The sequence below is a fragment of the Bombina bombina genome, chromosome 9, assembly GCF_027579735.1.
Source record: "Bombina bombina isolate aBomBom1 chromosome 9, aBomBom1.pri, whole genome shotgun sequence".
Lineage (NCBI taxonomy): Eukaryota > Metazoa > Chordata > Amphibia > Anura > Bombinatoridae > Bombina > Bombina bombina.
In genome coordinates, this window is record NC_069507.1 from 18,133,087 (window position 1) to 18,155,651 (window position 22,565).

At 35.2% G+C, this 22,565-nt stretch overlaps 1 protein-coding gene across 1 annotated transcript in view; it reads left to right on the forward strand.

The window, feature by feature from the left end:
- Positions 1-22,565, forward strand: part of SPOCK2 (SPARC (osteonectin), cwcv and kazal like domains proteoglycan 2) — a 236,909-nt gene that overhangs the window by 170,705 nt on the left and 43,639 nt on the right. Inside the window, exons 3-4 of the mRNA XM_053691931.1 lie at positions 12,494-12,539; positions 19,900-20,014. Coding sequence (XP_053547906.1) covers positions 12,494-12,539; positions 19,900-20,014 — 161 coding nt within the window. The remainder of the gene's footprint in view (positions 1-12,493; positions 12,540-19,899; positions 20,015-22,565) is intronic.

Consider the following 22,565-nt stretch of genomic DNA (forward strand, 5'->3'; position numbering starts at 1 on the left):
TAATACATTCTACTAAAAACCAATTACTCCAATTCTACACTATAATCTTATTAAAAAATCATTCTAAAGTGCAAACCAATTAAAATAACCTATACCAGACAGAAGCTGCTAGATATTAACCTTAAAGAAACACAGCAAAATCTCCCTATTTAGACCTACAGGGACCATAGTATTAAGTTTATGGATCCAAAAGGATTCCTTTTGTTTCAATAGTTGTTCCCTATTACCCCCTCTACGTAACCTACCTATGCCATCTATGATTTGCCACCTAAGCTGGCTTATACTGTGCCCAGCTTCTTAAAAAGTGACTGGATACTGGGGCATAAAGATCACCACAACGAATATTTGACCTGTGTTGACTCATCCCAAAACATGCCTGTGTTTTTAGATGTAATGTAGGTTTGACTAGGTACTTTTCTGGGGCCCACATCACTCTTAACTAACATATCTTTTAAATAAGGTACCCTCCTGTAGGCCATCATAGGGATATCATTAAAGGCTATGATGTCAGGATTCCAATCCTTCAAAATATCCCAGTGTTTGTATATAATCCTAGAGATATCCTTGCTGTAGGGGTTATGTTGAGTGACACAAACTATACGTTGTGACTTTTTTCTTTTCTATTCCTATTTAATGCTTTTTCCAAGACCCTTTTTCTCTCTTCATTTACCATAGAGCATGGCTATCCTGCCAGGCCAAAAGTCAAATCAAAAACCAAAACACTAAACTAAGTATCACGCAGAATGGTTAAGTAATACAATTATAATTTTCCATTGTTCTCTCTAAGAATTGAGCTTTGGTTTTCAACATAAATAAAAGATAAGGATGTAAGTCTGTGTAAACAAAGTGATAACATAATGGGATATGATATTACCTGAAGATAGGCTGTGGTTTAAAAGCACAAAACCAGCTACTTCATATACACAAATAAACCTGAAAATGCAATTTCTCATACATTTTATACTCTGCAGTTGGTAGAACAAGTCTAAAATAGATAACTATAAAAACAATATATCAGTGTACTGTCCCTTTAAGAGACTGGGGTTGCCACAGACATACAGTATATTTCTTTGTAATCTCTATCTAATAGCTAAACATAAGTACATACGTATTTAAGCACAATTATATTAACACCTAAACTACCTTGAATGCTCACTGCTATTGAAATGAATGCAAAACTAATAATCCAGCTAAAAATAAACCAAAACATATAGAGAATACGGGGAAGGAGCAATATACAAAACCTCCCAGATACATTAGCTAAAATAATTAACCCAGTCATCGCTGGGACAAAATTGAACAAGTACATTTTTATATATATGTACTTTACAAATAAATAAGCAAAATAAAAATGAATGTATAGTAATGTTTCATTGTTAATAGTGAAACATTGAATACATTGTTTAAATGCCTAATTTAATAGTATTTTAACTAAAAGAACAATAATACAGAGGTACCAGACTCATGGATATATGGTATGAAACCACAGATCCAACAGGCACCTGTACCATCAGTGTGGCAGTAACAATAAATGCATTGTCTTGTTCCCATGGGGTGGTATGGCAGACATAACTGGGAACATTGAGAATACCCAAAAATATAAAAGGATACATGGTGAGTTTGATACACATATAACAAATACACAGTAATAGAATAAATAAATCATACAAAAAGTAATTGACTTCAGTGGCTGTATTTATGATAAATAATACGCAGACAGGCATCTTCTACTTTGGCTCCAGAGCTATTTTTCTAGAAAAACTTTTAACCATTATAAGATCTCCAGGTGAGATGGCATGCACTACACGATTATCATTCTTTAACTGTGCAGCAAGTACCTGGATATGGAAAGACTTAAGCATTGCTGTTAGTTGTATGTCATAGTCTCTAAAATCAACATCACAGATATTATATTTACAGCCTGTTTCTGAGCAATGTTAAACTAATAGTCATCAGTATTTTACACAGGGGGTATTGTAAAATACAGGGTAATTTATGTTTCTCTTTAAAGGATTAATAAAAATGGAATTTTAATTATTTAGATAGGGCATTAATTCCAAACAACTTTAAAATTTACTTTTATTTTCAAATTTGCTTGGTTCGCTTGGTATTCCCTGTTAAGGGCTAAAACTAGGCAGGCTCATAGGCTGATTTCTAAGAACTTGTAGGCCGCCTCTTATTTCACTATCTGGCTGTGAAAGGCTAATTAATGCACTGCTAGTTAAACTGTGCTACCTATACAGCATTTACTGACGCAAGAGTCAGCACTAATTGGCCAAATTGCAAGTTTATAAAAAAGCACTGAGATAAGTGGTCAGTCTGAAGAGATTTGGATACTAAGTAATCACAGCGGTAAAAAAGTTTATCAATACAACCGTGTTGATTATGTAGAACTGGGGAATGGGTAACAAAGGGACTATTTTTTTTTTTTAAACAATAAAAATGTCAAGTACAGTTCCTTTAATTTCAATAAATCATTTCCCCTGCCGATTTTATTAGTCACAAATCTTTAACACATAGATTCTGCAATTATCACTCCAAGGCAGGTATACACGTTCTTGCTCCCCTCTAGACACATTAAGGAAAACTTTCCCTAGTTTACACAGTAAGTCTTTCCTAATGAAATTATTGAACAGTTTTGGAACATGTCATTCTGTTTCAGGACCTACAGTTACACTCAAAGGTTCTAATATGTGGTATGATATACCCTTATTCCCAACAAAAGTAATCATTACAGCTTTTAACTATATTTACAAGGGGATATGTGCTTTGTCTAAAAAGAACTGACAGTCAGTCAGAGTCTGTATTCCTCCTAGGGTTAAACAGTCCCCTCTCCCCCTCCCTTTTCTGTTTTTTTTTTTACTGTCTGACTGTTCAAAGTCTTATCTGTGTCACATTTTTCTAGAGTTAAAAACATTTTATTCCACTCGAGAAATTATGTAAAAGAAGTTAAACAACCATATACAGGTGCCCCTCGGTTTACGACGGTTCAATTTGCGCCGTTTCAGAATAACGCCCCTTTTTTGCTATTGAAAAGCATTGACTGCTATTGAAAGCATTAGCACATGCATACATTAAAATAGCCAGTAGGTGGAGCTGTCCGCTTGTGTTGCAGCAAACACATGCAAAGAAAAGCAAGCCAGACATGATCAATGGATCAGCTTTCAAAGGAACAAGATCTAGCAGCCACTTCCCTTAGCTGCAGACTCAATGCAGAGAACCGTTTGCAGAAAAAGGCAAGTAAAAAACTTTTTGTTCATTAAACTTAGTTTGATGATGATGCAGTCTGTTGTGTGAATAAACACAGGCAGGCTAATCAGTGTATAACCAGACCTGAGCAATGGATCCGTTTTTAAAGGAACAAGATCTAGTAGCCACTTCCCTTAGCTGCAGAAAAATGCAAGTAAAAAAAAACGTTTTTCTACATTAAACTTAGTTTGATGATGATACAGTCTGTTATGTGATTATTTTGTTTTTGTTCATTAAACTTAGATTGATGATGATGATACAGTCTGTTATGTGATTATTTTGTTTTTGTTCTTTAAACTTAGATTGATGATGATGATACAGTCTGTTGTGTGATAATTTCTCTTACTTGGTGTATCCAGTCCACGGATTCATCCTTACTTGTGGGATATTCTCAATCCCTACAGGAAGTGGCAAAGAGAGCACACAGCAAAGCTGTCCATATAGCTCCCCTCAGGCTCCGCCCCCCCAGTCATTCTCTTTGCCGCTCTAACAAGTAGCATCTCCACGGGAGGGTAAAGAGTTTGTGGTGTTAGATTTGTAGTTTTTATTTCTTCAATCAAGAGTTTGTTATTTTAAAATAGTGCCGGTTTGTACTATTTACTCTGAGGCAGAAAGTGATGACGATTTCTGCTGAGAGGAAAAAGATTTTAGCATGTTGTAACTAAAATCCATTGCTGTTCCCACGCAGGACTGTTGAATACCGGAGAACTTCAGTTAGGGGAAACAATTTGCAGGCTTAACTGCTTAAGGTATGCTCAGTCATTTTTTTCTAACAAGACCTGGTAATGCTAGAAGACTGACAGAAATCCCCATGAGGGAAGGTAAGCCATTTTCTGAGACGCCGTATAGAAGGATGGCTTCAGTTAAGGGCTTAAATACTGGTAGACACTGTGATGGGCTAAATCGATTACTTTATTAGTGTAATCTTATATTTGTTCAAGTGTTTGAAACGTTGGAAACACTTTTGGGGTTTTTATTATGCCTGGCATATTATAAGACACCTAGTCTGACTCAGGAAGGCCCCATAACTCTGGAATGAAGAGGGAGGGGGCCTCATTTTCGCGCCTCAGTTGCGCAGTTGATTTACAAGACAGCTTCATGCTGCTTCACGAGTCCTGAGAGTGCAGGAGGACATCAGGGAGGCTTATTTTTCTTCTACAAATAACCCAAAAGGAAGGTAGGGTCACAGCAAAGACTGTGGCACCATGCTGTAGTGTGTTAAACCGGTTGTTTACTTCAATTTGCTCCGGTTTGGGCAATAAGGGGTTAATTGATTTGAAAATTTGTGTGCAATCATTTCAAAGCATTAGGATCATGTGGTGAAAATTTCATAAAGATCGGATGTTTTTTTGGTGATTTGGTAAAAAAGTGTGTGCTTTTTATTATTTAAAGACACAGTAACGTTTTTTCAAAAAGTGATTTTTTCTGTATTGTAGGGCTGTCTAAGTCTGTCAAACATGTCTGAGCCTTCAGATAGACCTTGTTCTTTATGTTTAAAAGCCTGGCGGTACCCCCATTGCATTTATGTGTAAAGTGTGCTAAAACATCTAAGCATTTTAAAGACCATCCAGTGACACTTAAAAATGTAGCCCAAGATGATTCCTTAACAGAGAGTAATGAGGATAGTCCTTCTTCTTCTCCCCATGTGTCGACACCAGTTACGCCCGCGCAAGCGATGCCTAGTACCTCTAGTGCATTGGCCCCTATTACTTTACAACAATTAGCAGCAGTAATGGATAATTCCCTTGCAACATTTTTATCCAAACTGCCAGTTTTTCCAAAAATGCGCGATAGCTCAGTTTTAAATACAGAGTATGAGCAATCAGAAGCTTTGGATGATTTATCTGTAGTACCCTCACAAAACTCAGAAGTAGCAGTGAGGGACGGTCTGTCTGAGGGAGAAATTTCTGACACAGGAAAAGTTTCTCAGCGGGCAAAGTCAGATTCCTTAGCGTTTAAATTTAAGCTGGAACACCTCTGCGTCCTGCTTAAGGAGATTTTAGCTACGCTGGATGATTGTGACCCCATGGTGGTCCCAGAAAAATTGTGTAAGATGGACAGGTTTTTAGAGGTCCCCATATACACTGAGGCATTTCCGATCCCAAAGAGGGTGGCGGATATTGTGACTAGGGAGTGGGAGAGACCAGGTGTACCCTTTGTTCCCCCCCCCTATCTTTAAGAAAATGTTCCCCATAAACGACCCCAGGCGGGACGCGTGGCAGACGGTCCCTAAGGTAGAGGGGGCTGTTTCAACACTTGCTAAGCGTACAACTATACCAATAGAAGACAGTTGTGCTTTCAAAGATCCTATGGATAAAAAATTGGAAGGATTGCTGAAGAAAGTTTTTGTTCAGCAAGGTTTTCTTCTTCAACCAATTGCCTGCATTATTCCGGTAACTACTGCAGCAGCTTTTTGGTTCGAGGCCCTGGAGGAGTCGCTCCAGAGGGAGACTTCATACGATGAGGTCATGGATAGAATTCATGCTCTAAAGCTGGCTAATTCTTTTATCACTGATGCCACTCTCCAATTAGCTAAACTAGCGGCGAAAAACTCAGGTTTTGCCATCATGGTGCGAAGAGCGCTTTGGCTCAAATCGTGGTTGGCAGATGTGTCGTCCAAAACGAAACTGTTAAATATTCCCTTCAAGGGGAAAACCCTATTCGGCCCAGAGCTGAATGAAATTATTTCAGATATCACTGGGGGCAAGGGCCATGCCCTTCCACAAGATAGGCTGTTTAAGGCCAAAAACGAGGCTAATTTTCGCTCCTTTCACAACTTCAGGAGCGGACCTTCTGCAACCTCTGCTGCCGCAAAGCAAGATAACGCTTCCCAGCCCAAAGCAACCTGGAAACCCTTGCAGGGTTGGAATAAGGGTAAACAGGCCAAGAAGCCTGCTCCTGCTACCAAGACAGCATGAAGGGGTAGCCCCCGATCCGGGATCGGATCTGGTAGGGGGCAGACTTTCTCTCTTTGCTCAGGCTTGGGCAAGATACGTTCCGGATCCCTGGGCATTAGAAATAGTTGCTCAGGGGTACCTTCTAGAATTCAAGGATTCTCCCCCAAGGGGAAGGTTCCACATTTCTCGTTTGTCTTCAGACCAAACAAAGAAACAGGCGTTCTTACGCTGTGTAGAAGATCTTCTAAAAATGGGAGTGATACACCCAGTTCCAATTGCAGAACAAGGACTGGGGTTTTACTCAAACCTGTTCGTAGTTCCCAAAAAGGAAGGAACTTTCAGGCCAATCCTGGATCTAAAAATTCTAAACAAATTCCTCAGAGTTCCGTCTTTCAAGATGGAAACCATTCGGACAATCTTGCCGATGATCCAGGAAGGTCAATATATGACTACCGTGGATCTAAAGGATGCGTATCTACATATTCCTATCCACAAAGATCACCATCAGTTCCTAAGGTTCGCCTTTCTGGACAAACATTACCAGTTCGTGGCCCTTCCTTTCGGGTTGGCCACCGCTCCCAGAATTTTCACAAAGGTGCTAGGGTCCCTTCTAGCGGTACTAAGACCGCGGGGCATTGCAGTAGCACCTTACCTAGACGACATATTAATACAGGCGTCGTCTTTTCACAGGGCCAAGGCTCATACGGACATTGTTCTGGCCTTTCTAAGGTCTCACGGGTGGAAGGTGAACGTAGAAAAAAGTTCTCTGTCCCCGTTCACAAGGGTTCCCTTCCTGGGAACACTTATAGACTCGGTAGAAATGAAAATCTTTCTGACAGAGGTCAGGAAGTCAAAACTGTTGAATACTTGCCGAGTTCTTCATTCCATTCCTCGGCCTTCTGTGGCTCAGTGCATGAAGATCATTGGTTTAATGGTTGCGGCAATGGACGTAGTCCCTTTTGCCCGAATTCATCTCAGACCACTGCAACTGTGCATGCTCAAACAGTGGAATGGGGATTACGCAGATTTGTCTCCTCAAATACAAATGGACCAGAAAACCAGAGACTCTCTTCTCTGGTGGTTGTCTCAAGATCACCTGTCTCAGGGAATGAGTTTCTGCAGACCGGAGTGGATCATTGTCACAACCGATGCCAGTCTGTTAGGCTGAGGTGCGGTCTGGAACTCCCTGAAGGCTCAGGGTCTATGGTCTCGGGAAGAATCTCTTCTTCCGATAAACATTTTGGAGCTGAGAGCGATATTCAATATGCTCCAGGTGTGGCCTCAACTAGCGGAGGCCAAATTCATCAGATTTCAGTCGGACAACATCACGACTGTAGCGTACATCAATCATCAGGGAGGAACAAAGAGTTCCCTAGCGATGAAGGAAGTATCCAAGATCATCAAATGGGCGGAGGATCACTCCTGCCATCTATCTGCAATTCACATCCCAGGGGTAGACAACTGGGAGGCGGATTTTCTAAGTCGTCAGACTTTTCATCCGGGGGAGTGGGAACTCCACCCGGAGGTTTTTGTTCAGCTGAATCAGCTATGGGGCATTCCAGAATTGGATCTGATGGCGTCCCGTCAGAACACCAAACTTCCCCTTTACGGATCCAGATCCAGGGATCCCAAGGCGGCATTGATAGATGCTTTAACAGCGCCTTGGTCATTCCGTCTAGCTTATGTCTTTCCACCGTTTCCTCTTTTCCCTCGGCTAGTAGCCAGAATCAAACAGGAGAAGGCTTCGGTAATTCTGATAGCGCCTGCGTGGCCACGCAGGACTTGGTATGCAGACCTAGTGGACATGTCATCGGTCCCACCATGGAAACTGCCATCGAGGCAGGATCTTCTAATTCAAGGTCCTTTCAAGCATCCAAATCTAGTTTCTCTGCAACTGACTGCTTGGAGATTGAACGCTTAATTCTAGCTAAGCGTGGTTTCTCTGAATCAGTTATAGACACTCTGATACAGGCCAGAAAGCCTGTCACCAGGAAAATTTACCATAAGATATGGCGGAAATATCTTTGTTGGTGTGAATCCAAGGGTTACTCGTGGAGTAAGGTTAGGATTCCAAGGATATTGTCCTTTCTCCAAGAAGGATTGGAGAAAGGTCTGTCAGCTAGTTCCTTAAAGGGACAGATATCTGCTCTGTCTATCCTGTTACATAAGAGTCTGGCAGCTGTACCAGACGTTCAGGTGTTTGCACAGGCCCTAGTTAGAATCAAGCCTGTTTACAAGCCTGTGGCTCCTCCATGGAGTCTAAATTTAGTTCTTTCAGTTCTTCAAGGGGTTCCGTTTGAACCTTTGCATTCCATAGATATTAAGTTATTATCTTGGAAAGTTTTGTTTTTAGTAGCCATTTCTTCTGCTCGAAGAGTTTCTGAATTGTCTGCTTTGCAGTGTAATTCACCCTATCTGGTGTTCCATGCAGATAAGGTTGTTTTGCGTACCAAACCTGGTATTCTTCCAAAAGTGGTTTCTAATAGGAATATTAACCAGGAAATCGTTGTTCCTTCTCTGTGTCCTAATCCAGTTTCTAGGAAGGAACGACTTTTACACAATCTTGACGTGGTTCGTGCTTTAAAATTCTATTTAAAAGCAACTAAAGATTTCAGACAAACATCATCCTTGTTTGTTGTCTATTCTAGTAAGAGAAGAGGTCAGAAAGCGACTGCTACCTCTCTTTCCTTCTGGCTAAAAAGCATCATCCGATTGGCTTATGAGACTGCTGGACAGCAGCCTCCTGAACGAATTACAGCTTATTCCACCAGGGCTGTGGCTTTCACATGGGCTTTCAAGAATGAGGCTTCTGTTGAACAGATTTGTATGGCAGCGACTTGGTCTTCACTGCATACATTCGCCAAATTTTACAAATTCGATACTTTTGCTTCTTCGGAGGCTATTTTTGGGAGAAAGGTTTTGCAAGCAGTGGTGCCTTCCGTTTAGGTTACCTGACTTGTTCCCTCCCTTCATCCGTGTCCTAAAGCTTTGGTATTGGTATCCCACAAGTAAGGATGAATCCGTGGACTGGATACACCAAGTAAGAGAAAACAGAATTTATGCTTACCTGATAAATTACTTTCTCTTACGGTGTATCCAGTTCACGGCCCGCCCTGACAATTAAGTCAGGTTCAAATTTAATTTTTAAAATAACTACAGTCACCACTGCACCCTATGGTTCTCCTTTTTCTCCTAACCGTCGGTCGAATGACTGGGGGGGGCGGAGCTTGAGGGAAGCTATATGGACAGCTTTGCTGTGTGCTCTCTTTGCCACTTCCTGTAGGGATTGAGAATATCCCACAAGTAAGGATGAATCCGTGGACTGGATACACCGTAAGAGAAAGTAATTTATCAGGCAAATGTTTTTGTTCATTAAACTTAGTTTGATGATGCTACAATCTATTTTATTAGGTTAATAATGCTGTTTCGCATTTAAAGTCTTCATTTCAAAGCTTTAAAAATTATGTATTAGGTGTTACTTATGACAATTTTGAGAGGGACCTGGAACCTAACTCCCTCACTTCCCATTGACTTACATTATAAACTGGGTTTCAATTTACAACCATTCCTTCTGGAACCTAAACCCGGCGTAAACTGAGGGCTACCTGTATATATATATATATATATATACACACACAAACACATATATATTTAGACATGTATAAGTATGTATCTATATGTCAAAGACCTTTTTTAAATAATTATTTTTAGATAGCATTATTAAGAGTGCAACTGTACTTTTAAATGTATTTTTGATGTGTTTTGTGCAACTTTTTTATTTTGCGAAAAACAGTTAACCAGAGCTCTGCGAACGCGGTAATCATTCTAGCATAAATCGTGATTGTACTCACACTTTCGCGTTTACTTTCAACTTGTAATACGAGCTCTAAACCAACAAGTGCAAACACCCGCGATAAATCCATTTTCGCTTGCATGTAACTTTTAGCTTGATACTCGTAACCTTGCCCATAGTTTTTATAATGACTTAAAAGACTTGTGTCCAGAATGATTTAGCAAGAAAAAAACATCTTCACGATTATATTGATGTCCTTATTGCTGCAAATCTATATCTGAGCAGGTAAATGTCGTGTTGCTAAAGCATTGCATGTCAGAGGATGCGTTACATCTATTTGTCACCATGGAAACCAGATACAGCATCTTATTGTAATTCTGCCATAGCCAATAAATGTTTATTTTTATTTTATGGGAGCACATTCTATGGAATATTCATCACATCCCAGAGTATTATTTATGTGAAGTCATCATTAATTATTTCTGAACACATTTACATTGTTCATTGTTATTGTTTCTACGTATATGATAAAAAATGTGTTCAGGAATATGGATTTGCACATCCTAGATTCATGCAAATATACACAAATGCTGCTTAAAGGAAAATACATTTAGACAACTGAAAGTTCTTGTTTATAGACCATCTGTGTAGATCAGGGCATGCCATTTCTATAACACATTAAGTAATTTCCCTAAGGACAATATTGCCAAATATGGAACAGAACTAAAAGACTTAAGTGGATTATTGCCTGCGCATTTAACTGTTTCGGAAATTCAGGTAGCACAGAGTGTTACATTTATGTGACAGGTACTCTAAGGTGACATTTCTCCAGTGGGAAAGGTTCTCCAGCTCCTATGTTGCTTTATAAAACTTTGCATCTATTTAAAGTGAATGTCAACTCTCAAGAATGAGTGCCCGTTTTTTAAAAAATACTATTAAAAACAGGGTCACTTTCATTCATGAAAGTTTACATTGCACCCGTTTTGTTAAAATACTTACCTTTTCTTCTTGAAGCTGGAGAAGCTATTCCCCCTCCTGCCACTTGTCACTTCTTATGTCAGCAATGACGAATACGGCATCCTCAAATCACTGCTTCCCCCCTAGGGGAATCATTGCCTGAGGCAACGCCGTGATTGGAGGAAGCCGGATTCGTCATTGCTGACATAAGAAGTGACGAGCGACAGGTGGAGGAATCGCTTCTCCGGCTTCAAGAAGAATTTTAACAAAACGGGTGAATTGTAAACTTTCATTAATGAAGGTGCCCCTGTTTTTAATAGTATTTTTAAAAGCCGGGCACTCATTCTTGAAAGTTGACGTTCACTTTAAGGAAGTCTTTCAAATTGAAAACTTAAAAAAGTCTCCACTGTTTAACATAAGAACTGAAACCCTCTCAGTGGAAATAATACCTGTCTCTTTGCAGTTTGTATACACTGCTGAGTTAATAGTAACTATGGATAGCATGAGTAAGGGGACTTCCCCGAAACGTCGCTTGTTTTTTTATGTTGTCTGAATGGGGTTTGGCAGTTTGCCCCAGTCTACACGAGCACCATAGCAGTAGTGCTGGCCCAAGTCTGTATTTTAAGAATAATCATGACGCCTACCTTTGTGTAAAGCATCTTTAGAAATATGTTAAACGGACATTCAACTGTCCTGATTTTCCTGGGATGGTCCTGGTTTTTACACTCCTGTCCCCTGGTTTATTTGTACCAGGAATCTGTCTTACATAGTAAAAATAAATGTGTCCTGATGTGTGGGTGTGGCACAGATGCCTGACTGCAGGAATGGGACAGGAGCTTTTTCATGGCTTATGTATATTTGTATTTGTATATTGAGATACCAAAGTCTTCTGCACTTTACATAACAGCAGCAGAATCGTGCAATATATCGCAAGTGACCTGACATCTGTGAATCTCCTTTAGTTTCCAGATTAGACTGAATAATACAATATTTTATACATATTGTGTGAGATTTAAATTCAGTTTTTTGGGGGGAAACCATTGGGGAAGTGTCATTAGTGATATATCGGCAGTTAAGCCTGGAAGTGCAGATCAGTATACAACAAATGTTTTAGAAATGTTTAAAGTTATAATTTTGCCAGCAAAATGTAAGGTCCAGACAAGCACACTTTTATAACCATATTGTACATGTTTATCTAGTTCTGTGGTCAACCAGAGGCCAGATGTAAATTATCTTGTGCACTGCTCTAAGCAATACATATCTAGCATGTAGCATGATCAAACTACAGGCTATGCAGAGAAAACTTATATGAAAATGCTGGCAAATTAATTCATGAATATGTTTTGTATATTTTAAATGTGCTACTATCTTTTCATAGACACCAAAAACTGCCAAAATAGTTTAATCTGACTCCAGGGTACTCTGTGCATAATGTGAAATTCTTAAAGGAACAAGCTTAATAAACACTTAACGTGCATGACGTGACAATGACTGAGCAACATGAATATTATATATATAACACGTCATCACTAATACCATGTGTGCTAGTAACACCAGTGCGTAGACACTAATCATCTGCTTGTTTTTTCCCTTTCAGGATGACTATATAAAGAGCTGGGAACATAATCAGCCCGGAGATGATGGTAGGACTGAGATAACGTTAATTACTGGCGCTGTCCGTGGTGCTGTAACATGTGTTTTAGGCAGTAGAGCAGTTTCACTAACGTCCTTTGTCTCTGCCAGGGAGCTGCTCATAGACTATGCAGTGCCTGCAGCCCACAGTCTCACAGGGCTCACTAAATGGGGCGCTGGAGCATTACATTACCCAAGAGCGCTTCCTATACAATACACATTGTGTCAGCACCAGCATTGCTATAAGCTCTGAGCCAGAAACAAGTTAGAGCCTAATCCTCGTTGTGCAATTTATATATTTGCTCCTTGTTGTGTTTGTATCAGTATGACAGTCAAATAAAGAAAATCAGAAATCTCACATAATATATCAGTTTCCTTTAGTGACAGACGTCATTTACAGACTTTATTACATAGTATATGTAGATATGTCAGATAATTCTTCTACACTATCTGGTCATTATAGCTTTATTACATAGTATATGTAGATATGTCAGATAATTCTTCTACACTATCTGGTCATTATAGCTTTATTACATAGTATATGTAGATATGTCAGATAATTCTTCTACACTATCTGGTCATTATAGCTTTATTACATAGTATATGTAGATATGTTATATAATTATTCTACACTATCTGGTCATTATAGCTTTATTACATAGTATATGTAGATATGTTATATAATTCTTCTACACTATCTGGTCATTATAACTTTATTACATAGTATATGTAGATATGTTATATAATTATTCTACACTATCTGGTCATTATAGCTTTATTACATAGTATATGTAGATATGTCAGATAATTCTTCTACACTATCTGGTCATTATAGCTTTATTACATAGTATATGTAGATATGTTATATAATTATTCTACACTATCTGGTCATTATAGCTTTATTACATAGTATATGTAGATATGTTATATAATTATTCTACACTATCTGGTCATTATAGCTTTATTACATAGTATATGTAGATATGTTATATAATTATTCTACACTATCTGGTCATTATAGCTTTATTACATAGTATATGTAGATATGTTATATAATTATTCTACACTATCTGGTCATTATAGCTTTATTACATAGTATATATAGATATGTTTTATAATTCTACACTATCTGTTCATTATAACTTTATTACATAGTATATGTAGATATGTTATATAATTCTTCTACACTATCTGGTCATTATAACTTTATTACATAGTATATGTAGATATGTTATATAATTCTACACTATCTGGTCATTATAGCTTTATTACATAGTATATGTAGATATGTTATATAATTATTCTACACTATCTGGTCATTATAGCTTTATTACATAGTATATGTAGATATGTTTTATAATTCTACACTATCTGGTCATTATAGCTTTATTACATAGTATATGTAGATATGTTATATAATTTGACACTATCTTGTCATTATAGCTTTATTACATAGTATATGTAGATATGTTATATAATTCGACACTATCTTGTCATTATAGCTTTATTACATAGTATATGTAGATATGTTATATAATTCGACACTATCTTGTCATTATAGCTTTATTACATAGTATATGTAGATATGTCAGATAATTCTTCTACACTATCTTGTCATTATAGCTTTATTACATAGTATATGTAGATATGTTATATAATGATTCTATACTATCTGGTCATTATAGCTTTATTACATAGTATATGTAGATATGTTATATAATTCTACACTATCTGGTCATTATATCTTTATTACATAGTATATGTAGATATGTTATATAATGATTCTATACTATCTGGTCATTATAGCTTTATTACATAGTATATGTAGATATGTTATATAATTCGTCTACACTATCTGGTCATTATAGCTTTATTACATAGTATATGTAGATATGTTATATAATTCTTCTACACTATCTGGTCATTATAACTTTATTACATAGTATATGTAGATATGTCAGATAATTCTTATACACTATCTGGTCATTATAGCTTTATTACATAGTATATGTAGATATGTTATATAATTCTTATACACTATCTGGTCATTATAGCTTTATTACATAGTATATGTAGATATGTTATATAATTCTTCTACACTATCTGGTCATTATAGCTTTATTACATAGTATATATAGATATGTTTTATAATTCTACACTATCTGTTCATTATAGCTTTATTACATAGTATATGTAGATATGTTATATAATTATTCTACACTATCTGGTCATTATAGCTTTATTACATAGTATATATAGATATGTTTTATAATTCTACACTATCTGTTCATTATAGCTTTATTACATAGTATATGTAGATATGTTATATAATTCTTCTACACTATCTGGTCATTATAGCTTTATTACATAGTATATGTAGATATGTCAGATAATTCTTATACACTATCTGGTCATTATAACTTTATTACATAGTATATGTAGATATGTTATATAATTCTTCTACACTATCTTGTCATTATAGCTTTATTACATAGTATATGTAGATATGTCAGATAATTCTTATACACTATCTGGTCATTATAACTTTATTACATAGTATATGTAGATATGTTATATAATTCTTATACACTATCTGGTCATTATAGCTTTATTACATAGTATATGTAGATATGTCAGATAATTCTTCTACACTATCTGGTCATTATAGCTTTATTACATAGTATATGTAGATATGTCAGATAATTCTTCTACACTATCTGGTCATTATAGCTTTATTACATAGTATATGTAGATATGTTATATAATTATTCTACACTATCTGGTCATTATAGCTTTATTACATAGTATATGTAGATATGTTATATAATTCTACACTATCTGGTCATTATAGCTTTATTACATAGTATATGTAGATATGTTATATAATTATTCTACACTATCTGGTCATTATTGCTTTATTACATAGTATAAGTAGATATGTTATATAATTCTACACTATCTGGTCATTATAGCTTTATTACATAGTATATGTAGATATGTTTTATAATTCTACACTATCTGGTCATTATAGCTTTATTACATAGTATATGTAGATATGTCAGATAATTCTTATACACTATCTGGTCATTATAACTTTATTACATAGTATATGTAGATATGTTATATAATTCTTATACACTATCTGGTCATTATAGCTTTATTACATAGTATATGTAGATATGTCAGATAATTCTTCTACACTATCTGGTCATTATAGCTTTATTACATAGTATATGTAGATATGTCAGATAATTCTTCTACACTATCTGGTCATTATAGCTTTATTACATAGTATATGTAGATATGTTATATAATTATTCTACACTATCTGGTCATTATAGCTTTATTACATAGTATATGTAGATATGTTATATAATTCTTCTACACTATCTGGTCATTATAGCTTTATTACATAGTATATGTAGATATGTTATATAATTCTACACTATCTGGTCATTATAGCTTTATTACATAGTATATGTAGATATGTTATATAATTATTCTACACTATCTGGTCATTATAGCTTTATTACATAGTATATGTAGATATGTTATATAATTCTACACTATCTGGTCATTATAGCTTTATTACATAGTATATGTAGATATGTTATATAATTCTTCTACACTATCTGGTCATTATAGCTTTATTACATAGTATATGTAGATATGTTATATAATTCTACACTATCTGGTCATTATAGCTTTATTACATAGTATATGTAGATATGTTATATAATTCTACACTATCTGGTCATTATAGTTTTATTACATAGTATATGTAGATATGTTATATAATTCTACACTATCTGGTCATTATAGCTTTATTACATAGTATATGTAGATATGTTATATAATTCTACACTATCTGGTCATTATAGCTTTATTACATAGTATATGTAGATATGTTATATAATTCTTCTACACTATCTGGTCATTATAGCTTTATTACATAGTATATGTAGATATGTTATATAATTGGACACTATCTGGTCATTATAGCTTTATTACATAGTATAAGTAGATATGTTATATAATGATTCTATACTATCTGGTCATTATAGCTTTATTACATAGTATATGTAGATATGTTATATAATTCTTCTACATTATCTGGTCATTATAGCTTTATTACATAGTATATGTAGATATGTTATATAATTCTACACTATCTGTTCATTATAGCTTTATTACATAGTATATGTAGATATGTTATATAATTCTTCTACACTATCTGGTCATTATAGCTTTATTACATAGTATATGTAGATATGTTATATAATTCTTCTACACTATCTGGTCATTATAGCTTTATTACATAGTATATGTAGATATGTTATATAATTCTACACTATCTGGTCATTATAGCTTTATTACATAGTATATGTAGATATGTTATATAATTCTACACTATCTGGTCATTATAGCTTTATTACATAGTATATGTAGATATGTTATATAATTCTACACTATCTGGTCATTATAGCTTTATTACATAGTATATGTAGATATGTTATATAATTCTACACTATCTGGTCATTATAACTTTATTACATAGTATATGTAGATATGTTATATAATTCTTCTACACTATCTGGTCATTATAGCTTTATTACATAGTATATGTAGATATGTTATATAATTCTACACTATCTGGTCATTATAGCTTTATTACATAGTATATGTAGATATGTTATATAATTATTCTACACTATCTGGTCATTATAGCTTTATTACATAGTATATGTAGATATGTTATATAATTCTTCTACACTATCTGGTCATTATAGCTTTATTACATAGTATATGTAGATATGTTATATAATTCTACACTATCTGGTCATTATAGCTTTATTACATAGTATAAGTAGATATGTTATATAATTCTACACTATCTGGTCATTATAACTTTATTACATAGTATATGTAGATATGTTATATAATTCTACACTATCTTGTCATTATAGCTTTATTACATAGTATATGTAGATATGTTATATAATTCTACACTATCTGGTCATTATAACTTTATTACATAGTATATGTAGATATGTTATATAATTCTACACTATCTTGTCATTATAGCTTTATTACATAGTATATGTAGATATGTTATATAATTCTACACTATCTGGTCATTATAGCTTTATTACATAGTATAAGTAGATATGTTATATAATTCTACACTATCTGGTCATTATAGCTTTATTACATAGTATATGTAGATATGTTATATAATTCTACACTATCTGGTCATTATAACTTTATTACATAGTATATGTAGATATGTTATATAATTCTACACTATCTTGTCATTATAGCTTTATTACATAGTATATGTAGATATGTTATATAATTCTACACTATCTGGTCATTATAACTTTATTACATAGTATATGTAGATATGTTATATAATTCTACACTATCTGGTCATTATAACTTTATTACATAGTATATGTAGATATGTTATATAATTCTACGCTATCTTGTCATTATAGCTTTATTGCATAGTATATGTAGATATGTTATATAATTCTTCTACACTATCTGGTCATTATAGCTTTATTACATAGTATATGTAGATATGTTATATAATTCTACACTATCTGGTCATTATAACTTTATTGCATAGTATATGTAGATATGTTATATAATTATTCTACACTATCTGGTCATTATAACTTTATTACATAGTATATGTAGATATGTTATATAATTCTACACTATCTGGTCATTATAACTTTATTGCATAGTATATGTAGATATGTCAGATAATTCTTCTACACTATCTGGTCATTATAGCTTTATTACATAGTATATGTAGATATGTTATATAATTCTTCTACACTATCTTGTCATTATAGCTTTATTACATAGTATATGTAGATATGTTATATAATTCTTCTACACTATCTTGTCATTATAGCTTTATTACATAGTATATGTAGATATGTTATATAATTCTACACTATCTGGTCATTATAACTTTATTGCATAGTATATGTAGATATGTTATATAATTATTCTACACTATCTGGTCATTATAACTTTATTACATAGTATATGTAGATATGTTATATAATTCTACACTATCTGGTCATTATAACTTTATTGCATAGTATATGTAGATATGTCAGATAATTCTTCTACACTATCTGGTCATTATAGCTTTATTTCATAGTATATGTAGATATGTTATATAATTCTTCTACACTATCTTGTCATTATAGCTTTATTACATAGTATATGTAGATATGTTATATAATTCTTCTACACTATCTTGTCATTATAGCTTTATTACATAGTATATGTAGATATGTTATATAATTCTACACTATCTGGTCATTATAACTTTATTACATAGTATATGTAGATATGTTATATAATTCTACACTATCTGGTCATTATAACTTTATTACATAGTATATGTAGATATGTTATATAATTCTACACTATCTTGTCATTATAGCTTTATTGCATAGTATATGTAGATATGTTATATAATTCTACACTATCTGGTCATTATAACTTTATTACATAGTATATGTAGATATGTCAGATAATTCTTCTACACAATCTTGAAACATTGCAGAATATTTTGTTTTACATCTTTTTTTCTAAATCTGTTGTCTCCTTGGCTATGTGCTGCGGCATTCAGTGTAACGTGAGCGCAGAGCGTTTAAATAAAATATCAAGTCTATCATCCTTGCTTAATTCATTTTGTCATTGCTTGCTGTTCGCTTTCTCTTGTTATTACTTCACTTACTACATTTTGCCACAAATGTAATCTCCAACCAACAGAACAGGAGAAAGGTTCTGCATTCTCTATCTAATGGGGATAGAAAGAGAGAGAAGAGCAAATCTAAATGGCTAATTAGTGATTCTCAGTGTGAGGGAATCTGGTGCATTAGGCAGACTACAGTCACAATAAATTACTTTAACCTCTCGGTTGCCAGTGAGGGCTGCTACCCAGGTCTTTAATGCAGTCAGTCTCTATAAGACCAGTTTATTTAGGGAATATGATGTAATTGCATGGTACAAATGTTATATATCTCATTTGGCAGATCTAGCAAGTGATTCCTTGGTAGACAATGCTATTGAACAGTCACGCCTTTTACATTATTTAGTGTTCATATTATCAGTTACCCCTTCCCTATCAATGTAATCCTCATTAGATGAATACTAAATAAAACAAGATGTTCAATTTCATGGTAACATAATGTTAGATGTCATTTAATTCTGCAGCTCGTGGTAGGGTTAAGTTCCTTTAAAATGTGCTTGTGCTACTATTGTCTGACCAGACACACAAAGCCATTAACCATTAAAAGCCCATATTACTGCAAAACCCTAATCTTGATCTTCTGTTTCTAGCCCTGGACACTACAAAGGACCCTTGCCAAAAGGTGAAGTGTAGCCGCCACAAGGTGTGCATAGCCCGTGGCTACCAGAAGGCCATGTGCATTAGCCGCAAGAAGCTGGAGCACAGGTGAGGTGGCTCTAACAGAATGAAGTGTCCTGAACATAATGTGTTGCCTGTCGGTGGCTATGACCACTGCTATAAGTTGTGTATTATTATTCTTCGGCTATCAAGTTGTGTCGCTTGAGGTGAGCTTTGCTTTATCACAGCACAGCATATAGTATAATTGTTATAGTCTACCTGTGACTTATGTTAGTGTGTGAAGAGGTTCTACTCAGGAGGATCAGTGATCACAGCACAGCATATAGTATAATTGTTATATTCTACCTGTGACTTATGTTAGTGTGTGATGAGGTTCTACTCAGGAGGATCAGTGATCACAGCACAGCATATAGTATAATTGTTATAGTCTACCTGTGACTTATGTTAGTGTGTGAAGAGGTTCTACTCAGGAGGATCAGAGATCACAGCACAGCATATAGTATAATTGTTATATTCTACCTGTGACTTATGTTAGTGTGTGAAGAGGTTCTACTCAGGAGGATCAGTGATCACAGCACAGCATATAGTATAATTGTTATAGTCTACCTGTGACTTATGTTAGTGTGTGAAGAGGTTCTACTCAGGAGGATCAGTGATCACAGCACAGCATATAGTATAACTGTTATAGTCTACCTGTGACTTATGTTAGTGTGTGAAGAGGTTCTACTCAGGAGGATCAGTGATCACAACACAGCATATAGTATAATTGTTATATTCTACCTGTGACTTATGTTAGTGTGTGAAGAGGTTCTACTCAGGAGGATCAGTGATCACAACACAGCATATAGTATAATTGTTATATTCTACCCGTGACTTATGTTAGTGTGTGATGAGGTTCTACTCAGGAGGATCAGTGATCACACAGCATATAGTATAATTGTTATATTCTACCCGTGACTTATGTTAGTGTGTGAAGAGGTTCTACTCAGGAGGATCAGTGATCACAGCACAGCATATAGTATAATTGTTATATTCTACCCGTGACTTATGTTAGTGTGTGATGAGGTTCTACTCAGGAGGATCAGTGATCACAGCACAGCATATAGTATAATTGTTATAGTCTACCTGTGACTTATGTTAGTGTGTGATGAGGTTCTACTCAGGAGGATCAGTGATCACAGCACAGCATATAGTATAATTGTTATATTCTACCCGTGACTTATGTTAGTGTGTGATGAGGTTCTACTCAGGAGGATCAGTGATCACAGCACAGCATATAGTATAATTGTTATAGTCTACCTGTGACTTATGTTAGTGTGTGATGAGGTTCTACTCAGGAGGATCAGTGATCACAGCATAGCATATAGTATAATTGTTATATTGTACCTGTGACTTATGTTAGTGTGTAAAGAGGTTCTACTCAGGAGGATCAGTGATCACAGCACAGCATATACTATAATTGTTATATTCTACCTGTGACTTATGTTAGTGTGTGAAGAGGTTCTACTCAGGAGGATCAGTGATCACACAGCATATAGTATAATTGTTATATTCTACCCGTGACTTATGTTAGTGTGTGAAGAGGTTCTACTCAGGAGGATCAGTGATCACAGCACAGCATATAGTATAATTGTTATAGTCTACCTGTGACTTATGTTAGTGTGTGAAGAGGTTCTACTCAGGAGGATCAGTGATCACAGCATAGCATATAGCATAATTGTTATATTGTACCTGTGACTTATGTTAGTGTGTAAAGAGGTTCTACTCAGGAGGATCAGTGATCACAGCACAGCATATACTATAATTGTTATATTCTACCTGTGACTTATGTTAGTGTGTGAAGAGGTTCTACTCAGGAGGATCAGTGATCACACAGCATATAGTATAATTGTTATATTCTACCCGTGACTTATGTTAGTGTGTGAAGAGGTTCTACTCAGGAGGATCAGTGATCACAGCACAGCATATACTATAATTGTTATAGTCTACCTGTGACTTATGTTAGTGTGTGAAGAGGTTCTACTCAGGAGGATCAGTGATCACACAGCATATAGTATAATTGTTATATTCTACCTGTGACTTATGTTAGTGTGTGAAGAGGTTCTACTCAGGAGGATCAGTGATCACAGCATATAGTATAATTGTTATATTCTACCTGTGACTTATGTTAGTGTGTGAAGAGGTTCTACTCAGGAGGATCAGTGATCACAGCACAGCATATAGTATAATTGTTATATTCTACCTGTGACTTATGTTAGTGTGTGAAGAGGTTCTACTCAGGAGGATCAGTGATCACAACACAGCATATAGTATAATTGTTATATTCTACCCGTGACTTATGTTAGTGTGTGAAGAGGTTCTACTCAGGAGGATCAGTGATCACAGCACAGCATATAGTATAATTGTTATATTCTACCTGTGACTTATGTTAGTGTGTGATGAGGTTCTACTCAGGAGGATCAGTGATCACAGCACAGCATATAGTATAATTGTTATATTCTACCTGTGACTTATGTTAGTGTGTGAAGAGGTTCTACTCAGGAGGATCAGTGATCACACAGCATATAGTATAATTGTTATATTCTACCCGTGACTTATGTTAGTGTGTGAAGAGGTTCTACTCAGGAGGATCAGTGAT